We start from the raw sequence: 23724 nt of genomic DNA on the forward strand, positions 1-23724 counted from the left end.
GTCACCCCTGCCTGCCTGTCCCATAGAAGCTGCAGGAAGCTGTGTGCTGCTCTGTGTGGGTTCTGCTGAGCCTGTTAACTTCTGGGCATAGTAGAGCATGTCTCTGGGCTGATCTTTAGTCTTAGGGGGTTTCTGTGACTTACCCCCCTGCTCCGTTTTCTTCTCCTGGCCTCGTGGCGTTCTCTGAGGCTGAGATGACCAGGCGCCATCTTGGAAGTCAGCCGCGGCCGAGGCCGCTTGTTCTCCACGGTTCCCTCGAGTCATCATGCCCCAGACTGGTGCTGTTACTGTGGCCTGGGATGTCAGGGAGGCTGTAGGTACCGGTACCGTGACTTTTGGGCGTCTGGACAAGCGAGGAAAGGATCGGTCTCAGGATCAACAGCGGGAGCTCCGGTGAACAGGTCTGTTCATTGGGCAGAACGGGGATTTGTCTTGTTTACATAGGCAGTTCCCCGTTCTACCTCTGTACACAGTGAGACCGTGGGATCTGCGGGCACGTTTGCTATCCTTGCACAGACCGACGTACAGGTACATCGGTTTGCGCAGGATAACCAATCTGCCGCAGTAAATGTACGTGAGCTGGTCGACGAGTGGTTAATTGGCTCCTGTCTAGGGTGGATTTGATTTAAATCAAGTCGATTTTAAATCACAATCTAAATCATGATTTAAATCACTAGTAAAAAAAGGCTTGATGTAAATCATAATTTTTAAAGAGCAACTGTCATCTCTGTCCTGCAGCAGCTCTTCCTCTGACTCGCTGTTGATTCACCGACAGTCCCATTCACTTTAATGGGATGGCTGGTGATGTGCCAGTGACACAACAAGGTGAGGGACATGGCAGCAGCAGGTGAGTGGATGCCCACTAACAGGCGCTGCCATAATGGATCTGAAATGACAGGTGCACTTTAAATGTAAGGGCTTATTCTTGCTGGTAGTTAGAATCTTTAATATCAATGCAGTGCATGTTATCTTAGCTTGCAGGGCTTGGATTCATTGAATGAGTTTACCAAAAATGTAAATATTGCAGAATATACAGCCTCATACTACATAACTAAGCTCCATTTCATGCTGAATAAGCTAAATTATTAATGTATCTTGAATAGTTCATGTATGTTATCTTTATGCCTGGAGGCTTGTGTCTAATGCATTTTGGGAAGGAGTGTCTGAGATGTGCCATTCCCTGGTTCCAGGGGATGGATAAGAATGCTGAGTGTAAATGGGCAAGAGGGTTTTAGGAGTCCGATGGTTAGGCCTTGTAATAGATACAGAAGACGAGGAAGGATGTTCCATTTTCAGAACGTTTACATTGCACAGGGTCATCTTGCATCAGGTAGTTGGGTCTTTTCTGAGGGTGATTCAGGGACAAAGGTAGTTTCATACATTTTCTGTAGATCTTTTGTGATGTTATTTAAGGTTTGATTAGTTTAAGGGTAGCAGTGGCAGCAGCAAGCGAGTAATTGACTTTGTAATTGGGCAGAGTGAAAGGAAGATTTGCTTATCGTGTTCTGAGGCGCTTAATATCAGGGTTTGCTCTTATGTTGCATAGCATAAGCTCCAAAGTTAAAAAAAAAAAAAAAAAGTTGGGACAGAGTGGACCGCCTTGACGGGTGCCATTTGAGATACGGTAGTATTCCAATTTAGTTTAGTTTTACTACTACTACTGGTTTAGTATAGAGTGGCAAATTTCAAGACAGCATGTGTTCTTCTTTGCCGAATAGCCAAACTCTTAGGCTTACTTCATGTGTATGTGTTTCCTTCCACTTCACAATTAAGTGTCTCTTTGTGTTGGTATATCACATAAAATCCCAATAAAATATGTTTACATTTTTGGCTGTAATATATCGAAATGTGGAAAATTTAAAGGGGTATGAATACTATTTCAAGGCACAGTAATGTGAACCCAGCTTTAGAAATTGCCAGTCCACTCTGTTAAAAACCTCTCTGCATCTGTGGAGAGCAGTATGAGTTCTGAGTGAGTTTTGGCTTGGCAGTATATAATTATATTTATAATCCTAGTGGTGTTGTTCCAGGCCTCGTGATGGGGGATAGAGCCACTTGGTCAGCATTTAGCAGTACAATTTAACTTTCCCCAGGAACAGAATCTGGAGTCAACTAAGGAGAATGGTAACATAAGTGGTAGTTGTGGCCCGGCTTTGGCTTCTGGGAGTCCCTTGATCTGCATGCTGTTGCGGTAGTTCTAATTTATGACAGGGTTGTCGAAGCAGACCCTTTTGAAGAATCTCCTTCTACGTCACTTTGAATTGTTTTACTTATTACTGAGTCTGCATGGCTCCCCCTCGTTTTGTTGCTTCACTGAGCATGTAGCGCGCTGCCGTCTATATTGCACATGTGCACCTTCATGGCTTTTCCAACCTTCTACCTGAAGCCTGCACCTCTACTACTGAGCTTCTCTGCGAGTGATCAGTTATGGTCTCCTTGCTGCTGCCTTACAGTGAGGTCCCAGACAGCCGTTTTAACCTTCCCTGCTTCTGCAGTTTGTGAGTATCTCCTTGTGTATATCTGTGCACATGCTTGAAGTATATCTAATTATAGGTACAGAGCGATCCTGCAGGCCCTTCTGGCTCATGATCCACCTACAGCTCCTGTATGGCTTGCAGGCCCAGTTGTTTCCTGCTGGAGTTCTTGTGCTTCTTGGAGACTTCCATAACTGATATGCCTGTTGCTGCAGCTGTCTCCATGCACTCAAGCAGAGGAGTGTATTGCCTATCCTTTTTAATAAATAAAAATTTGTGCCTGAGGAGCCTCAGTCTGGTGACATTAAGGATACCTCTTTGGTTCTTAATGACACAGTGCACACCTATCTAAAGCTAGAACACCCTGAGTCTGAATTCTCTATGGTCACCAGTCTGGGCTTCCTCAGAAATCCCCAACCTGTCAACGCTTTCTCCATACACTCGTTGCTTACACCAGTTTTTACTCAGCAGTACCCCATTGAGTAATTTCCAAGAGATCCAGCTATTTCCTAAGCTAACAACAAGACGCTGTCCCTAGAACCAGTTCATTATCCCCAAAGCAAAAGGGGGATTTTTCCCAATTCTGAATAGTATCTTCATGCATATAGAAGTGGGGCACTCTGGTGTTAGGCATTCAACAAAAATGGCTTGTAACTACCTTTTAACCATATGGCTGTTCAAGCCCATGTCCTAAAAGTATGGGACCTATCAGAGTGCGCTATTCCTACACTCTTATAACGGACATTGTCAGAAGTCAGATCTGGGGCCACCATGATTCTGCTTGCCTCTCATTTTTAGGGCAATAGTCTTTGCCCCGGGTTGGTGCTAATGTACAGTCTCTTTACCTGTATGTCTGTCTGGGACTTCATGGCATCACAACCTGGTTCTGTTACCTCTTCAAAAGCCACCCTTTGAACCTGTTGGAGACATTTGTCTTGTCTCAGGTAAAGGTAGCTTTCTTGTTGCCATTTTAGGTCAGTTTCTAAGCTAGTGAGTTTATCTTGTGCTACGAGCGAATAGAATGTCTTGTGGCCTGGTTTCTCCCTTTTCACCTTAACCATGACTTTTGCTTCCATCTCTGTCCTGTGCAAGTAGATTATAAACCCTAGTACACACTGGCTGAATGTCTGGCAGTATCAGCCGGTTCAATAGAAACCGGCTGACATCACGGACCCCATCATGACCCAGCCTAATCTGTTTTCACTTCTATCTAAATTTGGTGTGATTTCCGGCTTGAAGTTCAATCAGTCTAAATCGGAGGCGATGGACATTAATCTTCCCACTTCAACCTTAACCTCTGTGCGTACCTCTTTCTCTTTTCGATGGTTTACGCAGGCCCTCCCTTATTTAGAAATAAAACTTACCTCAGATGTTGTTTCTACCCTTTTATAAGGCAAATTATGTTCCTCTTCTCACTTCTACATTAGGGGACCTGCAGAATTGGCAGAACCACTCTTTCCTGGATAGGCAGAATGGGAGCGATCAAAATGACGACCCTCCCCAGAATCCTCGATTATTTTCAGTCATTACCGATACCAGTTCCCACAACCTTTTTAAAAAAACTTCAATCGATAATATTTAAATTTATTTGGAGTCCGGGAGGCTGCAGAGTGGCTCGTTCTTCTCTGTTTTTCTCAAAATTGCAGGGTGGTCTGGGAGTCCCCCATTTTATGCGTTTTATTATAGAGCGGCGCAGCTGGTGCAACTTTACCAAATCTTTTCTACGATATACCAACCTGATTGGGTGAAATTGCAGGCCCAAACTAGCACTTCACTCCCTGTTGACCTCCTCCTCTGGATTGCCCCTAAAGTGCGTAGGACCATTCTCAGCCCTTCCCTCTCTTATCTGGGACAGGGCATGTAAAATATATCCTCTGAAGTCACCCCATACCCCAGTGGCCTCAGAAATCTGCAATTTTCCCCTGGGCAACATCCGCAACAGTTCACATGGTGAATTAACCGCTTCCCGACCAGCGCACGGCGATATAAGTCGGCAGAATGGCCCTGGTGGGCAAAAGGGCGTACAGGTACGTCCCCTTCAAGAAGTGGCGCTGCAGGCACGCAGCGCCCACCACGTTCTCTGTGACTGCGGGTCCCACAGACTCTGTCCGCCGGGTGTGCGCAATTGTGTCACGGAGAGGTAGAATGGAGAGATGCTTTTGTAAACAAAGCATTTCCCCGTTCTGCCTAGTGACAGGACAGAGATCACTGCTCTCTGTCATCGAGAGCAGTGATCACTGTCATGTGTGTTGTAGCCCCTCCCCCCACAGTTAGAATCACTCCCTAGGACACTTAACCCCTTCATTGCACCCTAGCGGTTAACCCATTCACTCCCAATGTCTTTTACACAGTGATCAATGCATTTTTATAGCACTGATTGCTGTATAAATGACTGGTCCCAAAATAGTGTCAAAAATGTCCAATGTGTCCGTCATAATGTCGCAGATCACTGCCATTACTAATAATAATAAAAAAAAAAATAATAATAAAAATGCCATAAAATTATTCCCTACTTTGCAGACATTATAACTTTTGCGCAAACCAATCAATATACGCTTATTCCGATTTTTTTTTTTTTTTTTTTACCAAAAATATGTAGAAGAATACATATCGGCCTAAACTGAGGAAAAAAATAGTTTTTTATATATTTTTGGGGGGATATTTATTATAGTAAAAAATTATTTGTTTTTTTCAAAATTGTTGCGCTTTTTTTGTTTATAGCGCAAAAAATAAAAACCGCAGAGGTGATCAAATACCACCAAAAGAAAGCTCTATTTGTGGGGAAAAAAAGGACATTAATTTTGTTTGGGTACAACATAGCATGACTGTGCAATTGTCAGTTAAAACAACGCAGTGCCGAATCACAAAAATTGCTCTGGTCAGGAAGGGGGTAAATCCTTCCGGGGCTGAAGTGGTTAACAAAGGCGTCTACAGGATAGCGCTCCTTTTATAGAACATAAAGGAATTAGAAATCCCTCATATTTTCTGGAGACCTTTAAAAATGCCCCCCATCGGAGATGTTTTGACTCCCCCAAATTACTCACTATTTACAGACATTATTTTGAGATCGGGGTGATATTACAACACTGACTTTTTATGAAAACAAATGTTTGCATGGTCTGGGAACATGTGGTAGCATATCAGAGTTGTATACTCTGTTTGCAGAACAGGGTTCTAAACTCTCTTACCAACTAGCTTGGATGTCAGATCTGGGGGAACTATAGATGAGGACGTCTGGTTCTGGTGGTCGACCAGGGTGCACAAGAGAATTTTAAATACTTCCCTGGTGGAGGCTAATTATAAGGTATTGTCACGAGTGCTCCCCTCCATCCTCCTCCTCCTCTCCTTGTCCGTGTCGAGAGGCGGCACTCCCCGCCGGTCGCTGCCATGTTTCCCAAGCCTGTCCTCCCCTCTCCTGTCAGAGGAAGAGAGCGAAGCAGCCGGGGATCGGAGTGGCTGTCTCTGTGTGGAGAGAGACTAGCGGCGCAGTGACATCGCCGAGGGGCCGGTCCATGCCTGCAGTGACATGTGTTCTCCTCCTCCTCCTCTGTCTTAACTCCTGCCTGCTGCGATCTATTCTCCACCTATTCTCCCATCTGTTTTTATGTACCGTAATGGAGAAGGGGGATTGGTTTTTCCTGGGGGGTCTGTACTAAGGGAAGTGGGCGTTTCTCCTGGGGGGGCACTGTACTAATGGAGGGGGGTTTTGTCCTGGAGGGGTATCGCAGTCTCTGATCATCTCCTGTACCATGTCCCCAATCTCTGACCATCTCCTGTACCATGTCCCCAGTCTCTGACCATCTCCTCTACCATGTCCCCAGTCTGACCATCTCCTGTACCATGTCCCCAGTCTGACCATCTCCTGTACCATGTCCCCAGTCTGACCATCTCCTGTACCATGTCCCCAGTCTGACCATCTCCTGTACCATGTCCCCAGTGTCTGACCATCTCCTGTACCATGTCCCCAGTGTCTGACCATCTCCTGTACCATGTCCCCAGTGTCTGACCATCTCCTGTACCATGTCCCCAGTGTCTGACCATCTCCTGTACCATGTCCCCAGTGTCTGACCATCTCCTGTACCATGTCCCCAGTGTCTGACCATCTCCTGTACCATGTCCCCAGTGTCTGACCATCTCCTGTACCATGTCCCCAGTGTCTGACCATCACCTGTACCATGTCCCCAGTCTCTGACCATCTCCTGTACCATGTCCCCAGTCTCTGACCATCTCCTGTACCATGTCCCCAGTCTCTGACCATCTCCTGTACCATGTCCCCAGTCTCTGACCATCTCCTGTACCATGTCCCCAGTCTCTGACCATCTCCTGTACCATGTCCCCAGTCTCTGACCATCTCCTGTACCATGTCCCCAATCTCTGACCATCTCCTGTACCATGTCCACAGTCTGACCATCTCCTGTACCATGTCCACAGTCTCTGACCATCTCCTGTACCATGTCCACAGTCTCTGACCATCTCCTGTACCATGTCCGCAGTCTGACCATCTCCTGTACCATGTCCGCAGTCTCTGACCATCTCCTGTACCATGTCTGCAGTCTCTGACCATCTCCTGTACCATGTCCGCAGTCTGACCATCTCCTGTACCATGTCCGCAGTCTGACCATCTCCTGTACCATGTCCGCAGTCTGACCATCTCCTGTACCATGTCCGCAGTCTCTGACCATCTCCTGTACCATGTCCGCAGTCTCTGACCATCTCCTGTACCATGTCTGCAGTCTCTGACCATCTCCTGTACCATGTCCGCAGTCTCTGACCATCTCCTGTACCATGTCCGCAGTCTCTGACCATCTCCTGTACCATGTCTGCAGTCTCTGACCATCTCCTGTACCATGTCTGCAGTCTCTGACCATCTCCTGTACCATGTCTGCAGTCTCTGACCATCTCCTGTACCATGTCTGCAGTCTCTGACCATCTCCTGTACCATGTCTGCAGTCTCTGACCATCTTCTGTACCATGTCTGCAGTCTCTGACCATCTCCTGTACCATGTCTGCAGTCTCTGACCATCTCCTGTACCATGTCTGCAGTCTCTGACCATCTCCTGTACCATGTCTGCAGTCTCTGACCATCTCCTGTACCATGTCTGCAGTCTCTGACCATCTCCTGTACCATGTCTGCAGTCTCTGACCATCTCCTGTACCATGTCTGCAGTCTCTGACCATCTCCTGTACCATGTCTGCAGTCTCTGACCATCTCCTGTACCATGTCTGCAGTCTCTGACCATCTCCTGTACCATGTCTGCAGTCTCTGACCATCTCCTGTACCATGTCTGCAGTCTCTGACCATCTCCTGTACCATGTCTGCAGTCTCTGACCATCTCCTGTACCATGTCTGCAGTCTCTGACCATCTCCTGTACCATGTCTGCAGTCTCTGACCATCTCCTGTACCATGTCTGCAGTCTCTGACCATCTCCTGTACCATGTCTGCAGTCTCTGACCATCTCCTGTACCATGTCTGCAGTCTCTGACCATCTCCTGTACCATGTCTGCAGTCTCTGACCATCTCCTGTACCATGTCTGCAGTCTCTGACCATCTCCTGTACCATGTCCGCAGTCTCTGACCATCTCCTGTACCATGTCCGCAGTCTCTGACCATCTCCTGTACCATGTCCCCAGTCTCTGACCATCTCCTGTACCATGTCCCCAGTCCCTGACCATCTTTAATTGCTTTGTCAAAAATAACAAGTGTTTGTGTTGTTATTACAATGCTGATGTTATAAAATGAAAGCGTATGCTGTGACCATAGACTTTTAGGATCCGAGCCCCATAATTAACAGATTATTTTAACATGAACCAGACAGCAATTCACTCTGTTTAATAGGGTTGCACCGATACCACTTTTTTAAGACCGAGTACAAGTACTGATTCTTTTTTTTCAAGTACTCGTAGATACCGATTACCGATACTTCTTTTTTTTTTTTTTTTTAATGTCGTGTGACAGTGGCACTGATATGCAACACTGATGGGAACAGATGAGGTGTGGACTGTGTCAGTAGTTTAGTTTATTTTTTATTTTTTTCAAATGTATTTATTTTGTGTTTATTTTTTTACAATGCTTTCTTTTTTTGAGGGGGTGGACGGTGTCAATGTTTTTGTATTAATAATAAAAAAAGTCACCTTTTAAATATTTATTACAATTCCTTTTTTTTTTTTTTTAATCAGCCCTGATAAGGGGGGGGACTTTGAGATATTGGACCCCTGACATCTCCCCTTTAAAAGAGGGAAAGGGACTGATGACACAGATTCCCCAGTCCCTTTCTCTGCATCCTCAGCTGCACTGAAAATGAAGGGAGAGGAGACGGAGGCTCCTCTCCATAAACTGAAGCATCAGTTATGAATGGCCAGTTAGTGATTACCTACTCTGTTCATTCAGAAAAGGAAGGAGGTGGTAAATAACAGATCTGGGAAAGGGGGGGGTGGGGGGAGGAGGGCACGGGGACCCGGAGAGAGGGAAGAATACCCGGAGGAGGACACGGGGGATGCTCGGGTTATCGGTGCCGAGGTGGGGGGCAGTTAAAAGCTCTAATCTCCCTGTATAACTTTCAATAAATCACCTGACAGCCGAGGGAGGGAAAGGAGGAGAAGTGGCTGTCAGAAAAGCTATACAGCTATACAGGTAGATTGGTATTTTTAACTGCCCGCACCGGTCACCTGTGAGGCTACCCGGCCCACCTGCTGAGCTTGAGGACACCAGGTCCAATACAACAGGTATCCGATTAGGTATCGGAGCATTTGCACCAGTACCGATCACTCGTGCAAATGCTTGGTATCGGTACCAATACTAGTATCTGTAGTGGTGCATTCCTAATTTTTAAGAAGGCAGTCTTATCCTGCGGCAGATATCACTTTACTGTAAGATATCATCTTACTGATCTTGTGTCCCTTAATGTATTCCAATAAAAGGTTCCTCTCAGTAAATACAAAAAAAAATTGCCAGACTGGTTTATTTATATTATGCCCTGAAAATAGGTAATTTTTGTATGGCGGGTTTAGTATTTCATCTATAGGTCCAGTGTAACATTCTACACAGTGTTGGCTTGATGGGATATACTTCATGATATCTGTGTAGAATTTCCAAAAGTGTAATATTTTGAAAGCTAATTTTTCTTTTCATTTTGTTTCAGATTTTGACATTCGAAACAAAGAACCCTACAGAATTAGCAGAACGCTTGCGAGCAGTGTGTGGAAATCAGAGCAACGCTTATGCACGCTTACTTGAATATCGCCTAAACGCCTTGCGTGGATTGTGGAATGCACAGCGCCAGTTGGCTTTGGAAGAACAACATGAGAGGGAGGGCTCAGATGAGGAAACCTTGGCATTACTTAAGCGACAAGGCCTGCTACAACAACCGGAACAGGCTCCATTTACATCTCGAATGGGACTCTTGTTGGTATTTCCCCTTATTCAGTCTCAGAGTAAAACAGACCCCTCACTTTGTAATATAACAGCTGAGGTGCTATTAAATTGCCTACGGGACTGTCAGCCTTTGAGCCTCACTAAAGAACCAGCTGACTGCTTGAATGGAATAGAGGCTCTGCTTTGCTCTTGGCTGGAAGACGCTTCTACTTTGGATCAGCAAGCCTCTTTCAAGCAAAAAGAAAACTCTGCTGCTGCCCTGGTTGCCTTGGCATGTGCCAGGTATGTAAGAAAGCCCAGCACATATCTAGAGGTTATTCGTTTCTGTGTGTAAATTCAAGTTTGAGCTATTGAGTTCTGTAAACATGCTTTTTTTTTTTTAAATCAAAGAAACATACAGAGAGCCTGGTAAATTTGAAAAGGTTTTTAAGGCGGTCTCAATAGGAAATATTAATATGTAGTATTTCATCATTTGTTTAACCACTTAAGGACCGAGCCTCTTTCTGAGATTTGGTGTTTACAAGTTAAAAACAGTTTTTTTTTTGCTAGAAAATGTCTTAGAATCCCCCAAATATTATATATTTTTTTTCGAGCACCCTAGAGAATAAAATTGCGGCCGTTGCAACATTGTCACACCGTATTTGCACAGCGGTCTTACAAGCGCACTTTTTTTGGAAAAAAATACACCTTTTTGAATTAAAAAATAAGACAACAGTAAAGTTAGCCCATTTTTTTTTTTTTTTTAATATTGTGAAAGATAATGTTACGCCAAGTAAATTGATACCCGACATGTCATCCTTCATAATTGTGGCCGCTTGTGGAATGGCAACAAATTTTTACCCTTAAAAAAATCTCCATAGGCGACGTTTAAAAACTTCTACAGGTTGCATGTTTTGAGTTACAGAGAGGGTCCAGGGCTAGAATTATTACTGTCACTCTAACTATCACGGCGATACCTCACATGTGTAGTTTGAACACTGTTTTTATATGCGGGCGCTACTCACGAGCTCAGCAGGACGGGGCACGCTTAAAATGTTGTTTTTTTTCCTTTTTTAAACATCCCTTGTAGTAGAAAGAAAGCATGCAATGACCTCTTAAATATGAGATCTGGGATCAAAAAGATCTCCGATCTCATTTTTACACTAAAATGCAATAAGAGAAAAAAAAAAAAAAATGTCCCTTTTAAGAGCTATGAGCGGAAGTGCAATGATATGGAGTGGAAGTGCCCTGCAATGATATGGAGCTGGGTGGGGGCCATCTTCCCCTCACTGGTCTCCATACCACAAGGGAGAAGAACCCGATTGCAAAACAAAAATAAAAAAAAAACACAAATCTCCTTTGCCGGTCAGTGTAACACGCTTCCTGTCCTAGGGTGACCATGCTTGTACTTTTACCATACTTTATCTGTGGAAAAGTAGTTTTGTCGCACTAGTGCCTAGTACACACAATGAGAAAATCAGACGGAAAACACCGCTTTTGGAGTGATCATCTGATAACCTGATTGTGTTAGTACACAGCTTTCGAGAGCCTGTGCGAGAGCATGCGAACATCTCCGAAGGGACAAGCACAAATATCTATCTTGTATGATAACAGAGCGAACATGATAACAAGGTTTAACCCTGACATGTCCCATCTTCATCTCTACTCATACACCATTCTTTGTGCCGTGTATTTTGCAGTAGGCTGCACAGCTAAAAGCTGATTATTTTTAAAATTTGAGGTTTAAGACTTTTAAAAGGTTTGGTTGTTTTCTGAGGGTGATGAGTTTTTGTGGGAGATTATTAGGTGAAGTGTCACAGTCGCTGTTGAAAAAAAATTGAAATAGTCAGCTTTAAATTCTTATAACTGTACGGGGTTTCTTATTAAATATTTCCCCTATGTTTAGCTTTACTTATTTTCTGAGCCTTTATAGCCCTTAGCTGGAATGAGTTCTGAAGTCACCTGAAGTCTGAGTCATTCTGCCAACGGCCTGACCTTTCACACTGACAACTCCTGGGAATTGATAGCGGAGTAAACCTTTAATATTTTAGCTTTCATAATTAAATTCATTCATAATTAAATAAAGTCCTATCCTGGCAGGGTCTCTTTAACTATACTGGTGGTAAAGTATAGCATCCTTTTTCTTTTTTCTCTAATCTTTAATAATACATTTGAGGCCTCTTTTACATGGGCGCTGTGGCCTGTACAGTGTAAATCAGCTTTTTCGTTATGCAACTGGAACCACCAGTAGCTGCGTGCAGGCAGCCTATGTAAACTATGGGGACGCAGCAGCAGTATGATCACAGCCGCTGGTCCTAAGTTGACAGGTGTGTAGTGGGGGGTACCTGCACACCCCTCCTGGTGGCTCTAGCCACGTCAACAAATCCCCACACTCCACGGGCCACAACTCCCGTGACGATGAGGCCTAAAAGTATATCTTTCATGGGAGAAATGGGAAATTCCCATGCAGACCTCCTGAAAATGCTAATTCTGTAGCATTTTTGACCCATTCCCACCACTGTGACACGTTGGTTTGTTTAAATGGGCTGCCTAACGCACTGCAGCACAACAAAAGGGTGTTAAACATATATGCCATGCATTGCTATATCATGGGTATTAATGCAGTGCAGCAGTGTTAATGCGCCCTTATACTCCTGGACTATGTTGTAAATATTATTATTATTATTATTATAGAGGATTTATATAGCGCCAACCTTTTTATATGTATGTATTTGTACTAGGTCAGTGACTCTCAGGAACAGTTGATGGCATCAGAATGACAGCCAGGGAGCTATCATGGTTTAGATGAGGGGTGTCCAACCTCATCACCTTTCTGGGCCACAATGGAAGAAGAGTTGTCTTGGACCGCACAGAAAATAACAATAAGGGTAGCTGATGAGCAGAAAAAGTCAGACAGATCACAAGTTAAGGTTCATTGATATAGATAATGTAACCTACCTGAGTAATAAACCAATTTTATTTTTTTGTAAAAGTAAAAGAGGGCAACATAAAACTAGTGTAATATTTGACACTGTTTTTGATAAACGAACACATCAATATCTGGATCGATGGTGGTAGTAGCAATTCTCAAGGTGCTCATCAGATATTTTGGTTCCAATTTGCCCTTCTTGTGCCCCATCCTTGAAAACAATTGCTCCCAAACATAGGTGCTCCTGAAAATTGATGACCTGAATTAAGGCATGATTGTGAAGAGTGGGAAGATAAAACTTATAAAGTCCAGTAAAGAGACATTGTCATCTTTTCTTCGGCCGCATGTGTTCACTAAGTATAAACACATTTTTACAAAAAAAAAATCTACATTTTTAAGTACGTTTACAGTTTTGCGTTGGGCCACATTCACAGTGGTCTTGGGCCGCAGGTTGGACACCCCTGCTTTAGAGGTTAGCAATGGCAGCCTACATAATGTTTTTTTCATGACCGGTGTACTTAAAAGGAAACATTGACGCTACCGTTGCTAAGTTTTCATCCTGTAAATGCTAGGTGCCTGGCTGTCATGTTGGCCTTGCTTGAATACTTGAGTACATTTTGTGCAGGTAACTTTTTGACTTTTTTTTTTTTTCTTTCTAGAAGAAGGTGCTAGTCCTCATATTTGCCTTAAGAAAAGTTTCTTTTAACATTGTCATTTTTTTTGCATCTTCAGCTTTGTTCTCTCCTAGCGTAAAAATCCAAGCCACTCCATTCTATAATGCTGATCTCAACTCGGCATCTAATTCTAAACGAATACCAGACTGAAGTCCCGGTCTGCTGGTTAAGTGACATCTGCACTCCCTCTTTAGTCTGGTTGTACATATCTGTGTATGTCTGAAGTCCCACAAGACCTCACATGCAGTGAAGAGAAAGATGATGAATCTAGGCAATAATGTCTGTGCAGTGCGAAGCTTTACCACAAAATATGGGCTTGCCGCTACAGACCATTCCTACTTAAAATGCTAGTTGCCAGGCTGTCGTGCTGATCTAAAGCTTTAGAACTTTGAATCACTGACTTTTAAAAAGAATGGCGATCAGGAAATCTGACAAAACAGGCTGCATGCTTGTTTCGTTTTAATGATTTAGCTGTTGAATGCAGAGATTGCCAGGCATCTAGTAGGAGGCATCTTTAGGAGGTCTGTAATGATGCCTGCACTTCTCTCAGTATAGATTTCCTATTAATTATGGCAGCCCCAGAATACATTTCTATTTAGAGATTTGTGTATGCACCAGATAGTGGCGCTAACAAATGTGCTATGTAGGTAAACTGCATGCACAACTGCACAGAATATTCTACATAATCACAAGACTGGCTGTACAGAATTACAAATTATTTGTCAGGTAATGTATTTCAAATGTCTGTTAAGCTGTGTGCCCTGACTTTCACTCAAATGCCATCACAATTCAAAGTCTTCTCGTTTTGTCATAGCATGTCTTTAAGATTGATGGGCATGTGAAGATGACCTGACCAATATACTAATACAGGGCAATGTAGGTCAAGTTGGTACAGTGGTTACCAATCTAGGCTCCAAAATTTTTCAGCATGATGAGTTTTACCATGGATCGTTCTCTTTTCAATAGGTGGGCATGAAGCAAGCCTAATGGTTCGCCAAGCCAGGAATAGCAGTTCCTGCAGTGCTGATTGTTTTGAGGGCAAATAGTTCAGTCTTCCCCGTACCCACCCTGGCCAATTTGACTTTTTGAGTTGCGATTAAGGAACCTACAACTAACCATCTTGCTTATATTTACCCTGTTTGATTGTTTCGTATCTTTACTGACCAATGTTTTGTTTGATTTTAGGGGATCATTAAAAACCTTCATTCACACTGTACATTTGCTGCAGAAACAGACAGAATTAGGATCTCTGCCTGTGGCAGATGTACTCTATAGGTAAGTGTACCCACTCATTTGCAGAGTGATTCATACTGCTGCTTCATAAGTAATACATGCTTGGATGTTGTGGGATGAAAGAAAATCTGCTTGCATTGATTTACATTTCTGTTGTTCCCATTGTCTTGGTAGGCTCTGTTCATATGTCAAAAATCCACTTTCAGGTTAAAGTGTGCCCTAGTGTTACTGGATGGGCTGATCTCAATCAGTTCTTTTATTGAATTGTGACAGCAGGTGTGGGGAGAGGATCCCCACCCACTGTCTCAATGGGGGATTAGGTCAGGGTGTGGACAGATGCTTTACCTTGAATATGGATGTAACATGTTATGCAACATCCATAAGGTTGAACTTATCCTTTAAGAGTAGTTGGGGTTAAGTCCTTAAGTGTAGGAACCCAATTTAAAAACTCCAGTTTTGCTATCACTTTTATTGGCTCAAAAAATCTATTTCCTTTACTAATGCATGCAGACTTAACATCTGCTGCCAGAACAAAATCAATTTAGTCTGAGCGCTGCTCAGCCATTCGCAGAAAGCTTTGTATTTTGTCAAATATTGATGAATATAAGGCTTCTTCTCAGTGGCAAAAGTGGAGATTGTGGTGTCATATACCAGCCTGACGCTGCAACCAGTTTATACATTGTAGACAGTGGCCGCAGAAATGAGTAAACGAAATAGTGCATTTGGGCCTGCTTGGCCCAATTAAACAATTTGTGCTGGGAAGGGTAATTTGGGGAGGGAATTGGGGGGGAGATGAAATCACGCTAGCAGGTGGATAGGCTTTGTGCTGGAAGGGGGAATTTGGCGGGGAGGATTTGTGCTAGGATGGGATATTTGAGAGGAAAGAGGATGTGTGCTAGTAGGGGTGATTTTTTTGGGTGGGGAGGATTTGAACTGGGAGGTCGGATTGAGTGGCAAAGATTTGTGCTGAGAGGGGGGATTTGGGCTGGGAGGAGGGAGAATTATTGAATTCTTGGGGGAAAATTTTGGCTTGCAAAGGAAATGTTATGCTTAGGTGGGATTTATGCTGAGACCTGAAATGAGGACACTCAACAGATCCCCTCACCGCACGTAGCTGAGATCTGATTTCCTACCAGACACAGCCTTGATCTGCACAGTGTGTAGCTGGCGGCATTTTTGCAGTTCTGATCCTTGAAATTCCCTGATCATAATGGCAGATGCGATAGCCAGCTACACACTGTGCAGATCAAGGCTGTGTCTGTAAGGAAATCTGATCTCAGCTTTGTGCTGTATGGGGTGGGGGAGCTCTGAGTACCCAGGCTGTGTGCACTGTGGGAATGGGAGGAGATCTGCTGATTGATCTCCCAGCAGTGACTCTGTACTATTCTCTGCTGACCAGTGTCTTCTGCCCTGCTGACCTGATAACCCCCTTTTCTCCAGCCTGCTGACTCCTGTCCTCTGCTCTGTTGACCCCCTGTACACTGTCCTACTGACGACCACCTGTACACGATTTTGCTGCACACTGTCCTCTGCTCTGATAACTCACTGTGCTACAAACTAATGGCTTCTGGATACTGCCCTACAAACTGTTGATGCTTTCCTGCACCCCCACATCAGACAGGCTAGATCTGGCCCTGCCGGGCATTCAACATCAGGAGAAACACCACCGGAGCATACCTCAGATACCGTTCTCCTTAGCCTGACCTCTGGGAAACATGCTGGTGTCACTGAAATGAAGAAAAAACCCGTACCATGGCCCAATATACCATGGCCCAATATCTTCCACGTCTTATATATATTTTATAAATCTGTACTCACAAGCATAGTGGGATAAAAGCATGTAGATGTCGACACCCGCACCCACAAACGCACGTAAAGAGTGGCAGCACCCATATTTTTATCTTTAGGTAAACTTGTAAATACTTGAATGTCCTTGGCAACTTGGTATTTTGCTCCTGTTTTTTGAAATGGAAAGCTCTATACATTAGCACTGGTTCTCTTGCTGCTATTGAGAGGTGTGTCTGCCAGGCTGACAGCAGCCCAGGCTTTCACTGACTGCCCACTGGGCTTCAGCCATCTGCTGCAACATTCATTCTGCATGGGGGGAAGGGGTGCTGATCATGAGAAATATTTGATGGTTAGCCTAAGTACACCTTTTATCATTTCATTTATGTTGTATATAACTATAGGTCCCCGTAAGCTCCTTATTGTAATGAACGTAACATCTCATCTAAATGTGACATTTTAGTCATGACTAAGCCTCGTAGGCTCGGTCAGTCCTTGCTTCTTGTATGTCTTTGATATTACAATCGTTAGATCTCCCTGCCATAGTACCTTACTCTTTCTGTCCATTTGACTCCAAAGACATGCTGGTAGGTTAATTAGATCCTGTCTAAATTGTCCCTAGTATGTATGAAAGTGAGTTAGGGGTCTTAGAGTGTAAGCTCCTTGAGGGTAGGGACTGATGTGAATGTACAATGTATATGTAAAAGCGCTACATAAATTGATGGCACTATATAAGTACCTGAAATAAATAAATACATTTTTGGGAGTTTAGGTTGTGTCTAACCCCTTTTGCATGTTCCAGCACCTCCTCTTAAAAAAAAAATAAACCCTTCAAGGATACTGGGAATACCTTTGTAAGGGCCACATACCCAGCAACTCGAGTGCAGGGATCTCTTCAAAATTTTCAGTGATGCAGTGCCTTGAAAAAGTTTTCATACCCCTTGAAATTTTCCACATTTTGTCATGTTACAACCAAAAACGTAAATATATTTTACTGGGATTTTATGTAATAGACCAACACAAAGTGGCACATAATTGTCAAGTGGAAGGAAAATGATAAATGGTTTTCAGTTTTTTGTACAAATGTCTGAAAAGTGTGGGGTGCATTTGTATTCATCCCCCTGAGTCAATACTTTGTAGAACCACCTTTCGCTACATTTACAGCTGCAAGTCTTTTTGGGTATGTCTCTACCAGCTTTGCACATCTAGAGAGTGGATGCTCTGGGGATTTTGATCTTTACACTAGCGCTGCATTTTATACATTTTTTTCTATTTGATATACAGTTCACTACACTGTTGATGCTGGCTGCTAAGTTATTGTTTTTTGCCCTTTATAACCACTAGTAGCGCAACTTTCTTTCACATCTAGAGAGAGAAATGTTTGCCCATTCTTTTTTGCAAAATAGCTCAAGCTCTGTCAGAGTGGATGGAGAGCGTCTGTGATCAGCAATTTTCAAGTCTTGCCACAGATTCTCAATTAGATTTAGGTCTGCACTTTCACTGGGCCATTCTAACACATGAATATGCTTTGATCTAAACCATTCCATTGTAGCTCTGGCTGTAAGTTTAGAGTCGTTGTCTTGCTGGAATGTGAACCTCCACCCCAGTCTCAAGTCATTAGCAGGCTCTAACAAGTTTTCTTCTAAGATTTCCCTGAATTTGGCCCCATCCATCTTCTCATCAACTCAGACCAGCTTCCCTGTCCCTGCTGTAGAAAAGCATCCCCATAATATGATGCTGCCACCATCATATTTCATGGTGTGGATGGTGTGTTCAGGGTGATGTGCAGTGTTATTTTTCTGCCACACATAGCGTTTTACTTTCAGGCTAAAAAGTTAGATTTTTGATCTCATCTGACCAGAGAACCTTCTTCCACATGTTTGCTGTGTCCCCCACCTGGCTTCTCGTAAACTGAAAACAGAACTTCTTATGGCTTTCTTTCAACAATGGCTTTCTTCTTTCCACTCTTCCATAAAGGCCAGATTTGTGAAGTGAGTTACTAATAGTTGTCCTGTGGACAGATTCTCCCACCTGAGCTGTGGATCTCTGCAGCTCCTCCAGAGTTACCATGGGCCTCTTGGCTGCTTCTCTGATTAATGCTCTCCTTGCCTGTCCTGTCAGTTTAGGTGGACGGCCATGTCTTGGTAGATTTGCAGTTGTGCCATACTCTTTCCATTTTCGAATGATGGATTGAACAGTGCTCCGTGAGATGTTCAAAGCGTGGGATATTTTTTTTTAACCTAACCCTGCTTTAAACTTCTCCACAACTTTTATCCCTGACCTGTCTGTGTTCATTGGCCTTCATGATGCTGTTTGTGCACTACGGCTCTCGAACAAAGAAGGCTTCACAGAACAGCTGTATTTATACTGAGATTAAATTACACATAGATGGACTCTATTTACTAATTAGTTGACTTCTGAAAGCAATTGAAAACCATTTATCATTTTCCTTCCACTTCACAATTATGTGCCACTTTGTGTTGGTCTATCACCTAAAAGGGCTGGGAAAGGGTTAAATGCGCCCTAAATGGGGGCAATGGGCAGAAGCAGTGTATACAGTGCTCCTCCACTGCCCCATAGATGCTGTTTGCAAGACTTTTTTTTAATGTCGAGCTAGTACAGCACCCCAGTGTGAAAGCACTCGGACTTTCACACTGGGGCTGCAGGGGAGGCATTTTTTTAGGTGCTTTACAGGCGCTATTTTTAGCCCTTTAGCGCCTGAAAAATGCCTCAGTATGAAAGGGATCTTAGGCTCCTTTAACTTTAGCGTGTCTCCAAAGTCACGCAATTTCCAGAGCAACTTTGGAGTGACTCTTGGCGCGATTTTGATTCAACTTTACATTCTATTGATCAAAGTCTCACCAGAGTAGTACTTTAAAGTGTTACTAAACCCAGGACCCTCCATTCCCTATATCTGGTCGTACACAGTACACAGAATATGGAAATGCAAAAGTTTTAGTAAATATAAACTGCTAAATACCTTTTTTCATCAGCAGTTAAAACAGTATTGGGACTTCTATCGGTGTCTGGTTAAAACCTGTAGGAGGAGTTTTCATTTTCCTCTGACTGTTCTATGTGGCTGCAGGACCCCTGACCCTCTGTATTGACAATGCTGATTGGCCCTGTGCTGATCACATGCACTTTCCCAAGAAAAAAAGAAAACCTCTCTAGCAATATACACCAAACTGAGAATGTGCAGAGTGCCCCAAGGCTCTGTTGTATCAGGAGATAGATTGGTGACTGTGGAAGAAGGGGAGGATCTGTGCATTCAGACTCAGATGGCCTTTTTACACAATGCGGAGCGTTAACTCTTTAGGTTCCACAGTGAGTATAACAAGCATGCTTTACTGCATATACAGACTGATTTTTACTGTTGTGGGTTTAGTAACACTTTAAGTCGCAGTGCTTTGAACGGGTGCCATTGATGAGAATGGTGTGTGATGTGTCGTGTGACTTTTGCCCTTACCACTTGCTTTGTTGACAACTGTATTATCTTGGATTTCTATTTTTCTTTCTGTCCCAGTGACAGTGGTGACCAGGACAAATGGGATAAATCTTGCCAGCAGGGACACAGACGGCACTAAAACCTGACACAGGATCTAATCCTTAACTATTCTATCTGAAACAAATAATTGAAGTTTTTGCCTTTACATGCACTACAAAGAAACCTTTTGATTGTGTGAAGTGGAGGTATTTGGTGTGCCCCACGGTCTAGTGGGTGGTTGACTTTATCACTGTGCATGAATAAAACTTTTCCATCTTGCATAAAAGGAGCTGCCAGTCTGAACTTCCTTAGTCCTTCCAGGCAGTGCCAACCATCTCTTAAAGAACACTGGGCCTTTTCAAAGCGTTTAACTGCTTAATACCTCTAACACAGCTGGTAAAGATTGCATCCTCCATTTTGATAATAAAACCACTGTAGGCTCAATACAAGTTATAACTATTATTTGCCAGCAATGAGAAATGAAAAATAGATGGCTAAAATGATTCCCCTTGTAGTAATCTGTGCCTATTCATAGCCAAGGTGCCCTTTGCCATCTTGTTTTAGTCCTTTAGATTTTACATTGTGATACTTTGGCAGCATACCTAAGCTTTGTATTTTTCTTTTTCTTGTCTTTTTTTTATTTTAAGGAATACATTTGTTAATGAAAGTTTCCTTTCCTCTTAAGGTTGCTGCTGCTGGAAGGAGGGCCAGGATCTCCCTCTTGTTTACTGGGAAGCAAGCACATTGTATCCTGGGGTTTTGAGGATATGCTTCCAGCTCCTGATGGGACCAGTGGTGCAAATAATGAAAACAAAGGTAAAGCATCATTGAAACCATGGAGAGAAACCAGAGGGCACTGCTTTTAGCACTGTTTATTTATCTTATTTAAAGCAGTATTAAACTGAAAAGCCAACATTTATTACATGGCCGCTTACCATTTCTTAGATGTGATGGCTGCATTAGTTGTTGGTTTTTTTTTTTTTTTTTTTTTTTTTTTTTTTTAGGCTTTCTTCTTTTATTTTCACCTGGTAATTTAGCCAGTAAGGCCCACACTGTCAAAGCGACGGATGTCAGCGGTGACATGTCCGCTGACATCTGACCCGGTCTGTTCCGCTAAAATCAGACGGCACTACGTTTGCATCCGTCCCTGGCGGATCGGGTAAAATCTGATGAAAACGGACATGCTGTCCGTTTTCGTCCAATCTCTCCATAGCAACCAGCGCTGCTCGACAAGCCTCTCCCCGCTCAGTGAGCAGAGAGGGACCTGTCATCCGGCGGCTCAGCGGAGAAAAATGGACAGATCTCCCGCTGAGCTGGCCGGAATCCATGGCAGCAGATCCGCCTCGTGGGAATAAAGCCTACGTTTTTTCAAAAAATGGAGCTCTCTTCCAGAAGTATACGATTATAGGTATGAGATGAATCATTTAACACTGACGGGTGCTTACAATAATCTGCTTTTATTTAAGTAAAACCTTTATCCTAAAAGGAAAAGATAACTGTTTGCTGTAACTAATTATAAAGTATAAGCTGGAGTTTGGCTTAAATTTGTCAGTGTATTTAAATCTGCTAGTACATTTCACCCCCCCTCCCCCCAGACTGAAAATGCTGCTGTCTTCTGGGCTGCCTGTGCTCCTTCATCTGAAGTGGAGCCTCTCTAATACAGAATGATCACCAGGGAAAAAAGCCTAAAAAAACAAATTAATAAAATAATGCAGTCACCACATCTAATGATTGGTAAGCTGCAGTATATTACATTTTTGGTTTTGGGGTTAATACCGCTTTAATATGCTTAGTTTATTAATGAATGGGGTTGTTGCCTATCTGTACAATATTTAATCAGATTTGAGTGTTGAATGCAAGCATTCATTGTGTTTTTTTTATTCAAAGTGTTATCTCTTAAAGTGGAGGTCCACCCTGAAAAAAAAAAAAAAAGGCACAAAAAAATACCTAAAAAAAATGGAGGAGGAAAAAAAAAAAAAAATTTTTTTTACTTACGTGAAATGGCTGTTTCTAGGCAGTCTTCCTAATCTGCCTCTTCCTACACCGCGGTGATCTTCAGTCTTCTCCTCCCCGCATTGTCTTCTGGGGAATGGGGCGCGGTGTGTTATGGGAACTGTGTGTGTCCCACAACACATCACATCCCATTCACAAAACGCCGCGCCGTTCGCGCGTGCGCAGTAGGAAACTTGCAGTGAAGCCGCAAGGCTCCACTGCCTGTTTCCCTTACCTAGGATGGTGGTGCCGGGACCCGAGAGCTGAGGGACGGGTCGGCCTCAGGCGGCTGACATCGCGGGCACCCAGGACAGGTAAGTCTACTTATTTAAAGTCAGCAGCTACAGTGTTTGTAGCTGCTGACTTAAAAAAAAAAAATTAAATTAGCTGGCCGGAATCCCGCTTTAAAGGGACTTTTTTTTAAAGTGCACGCTTGCACAATATAAAGAAAAACTGATTCATAATATTGTTTGTGTATTTATAAATGAAACCTACTAATATTGTTTGGAGAATATAATACGTTTTCAAACAATTTACATTCAAAAAAAAAAAAAGATTCATTACCTCTTTGCAAAAATGCACATTTCACCATATTTTATCCCTTTTAAAAACACTGCAAATACTGAAAAAACCTCTTGAACCTGCCAGAAATCCAGTGCGCTCTTAACTTCCTATTTAATTGACTTATGTTGGTCATAGGTGGACAGCAAAAATTCTTAGGAACAGAATGTTCTAAGAAAGTTTCTTAGATTCTATAGATCCTATCATTAGTGGGTCAAATTGCCATTCCTTTTCTACCGCAGTGATAAGAGCATTTTTTGAATAGAAACAAATTTCTAACAGTGTATGTGGTTTACGTTTGGTGAAGTCCATTCGTTCCAAAATCAAATGAAATCTTTTAAATGACATTCGACTTTTCCCAAGAAAATTCATTTGACATTCTTTCTATCTATGGCCAGTTTAACCACTTGCCGACCATTTCACTTAGATATACAGCAGTAAGGCTGCTCTACTGTGCTGGATCACGTGCCTAGTACGCGATCCAGCACTTCCGGGTTGGGGGTGAGCAGGCAGCCAAGCAGAGCCCGCTCCCACTGTGATTATTCACACCGGATACTGCAGACTCTATGTCCGCTGGCACCTGCCGATTGTTCATTACACGGGCACAACGGCAGTCTGCATATGTAAACAAGACAGATTGTCGTTCTGTCAGTAGGGAAAGCATGGATCCTGTGTTCCTGCGAAGCAGGCACATGGGTCTATACCGTCCCCTAGTAAAAGCACCTCCCACACTACAGTAAAACACCAGCTAAGGACCAATTTTGCCCTTTGATCGCCCCTGGTGTTAACCCCTCTCCAGCCAGTATCATTAGTACAGTGACAGTGCATTTTTAGCACTAATCACTGTATTAGTGTCAGTCAGTGTCCCGACTGTCCGCCGCAATATCGTAGTCCTGCTATAAGTCGCTGATCGCCACCATTACTAGTAAAAAAATAAAAACATCCCATAGTTTGATTTGCGCAAAAGTTATAGCGTCTACAATCAATATATACGCTTATTGGGATTTTTTTTGTTAAAAATATGTAGCAGGATACATATTGGCTGAAATCAATTAAGAAATTAATTTTTTTTTTACATTTTTTTTATTGGATGTGTTACAAATTGTTTCTTTTCAAAATTGTCGATCTTTTTTTGTTTATAGCACAAAAAAAAAAAAAACGCAGAGGTGATCAAATAACCACCAAAAGAGGGCTGTGTTTGTGGGGAAAAAAAAAAGGACATAAATTTTATTTGGGTACA

At 43.1% G+C, this 23724-nt stretch overlaps 1 protein-coding gene across 3 annotated transcripts in view; it reads left to right on the forward strand.

Annotated features, from left to right (window-relative positions):
• Positions 1–23724, forward strand: part of HECTD4 (HECT domain E3 ubiquitin protein ligase 4) — a 282112-nt gene that overhangs the window by 58205 nt on the left and 200183 nt on the right. For all 3 annotated transcript variants that reach the window (XM_073625973.1, XM_073625959.1, XM_073625965.1), the window contains exons 2-4: positions 9615–10129; positions 14615–14704; positions 20617–20747. In XM_073625973.1, coding sequence (XP_073482074.1) covers positions 9615–10129; positions 14615–14704; positions 20617–20747 — 736 coding nt within the window. The remainder of the gene's footprint in view (positions 1–9614; positions 10130–14614; positions 14705–20616; positions 20748–23724) is intronic.

Source organism: Aquarana catesbeiana, linkage group LG01 (assembly GCF_042186555.1).
Source record: "Aquarana catesbeiana isolate 2022-GZ linkage group LG01, ASM4218655v1, whole genome shotgun sequence".
Classification (NCBI taxonomy): domain Eukaryota; kingdom Metazoa; phylum Chordata; class Amphibia; order Anura; family Ranidae; genus Aquarana; species Aquarana catesbeiana.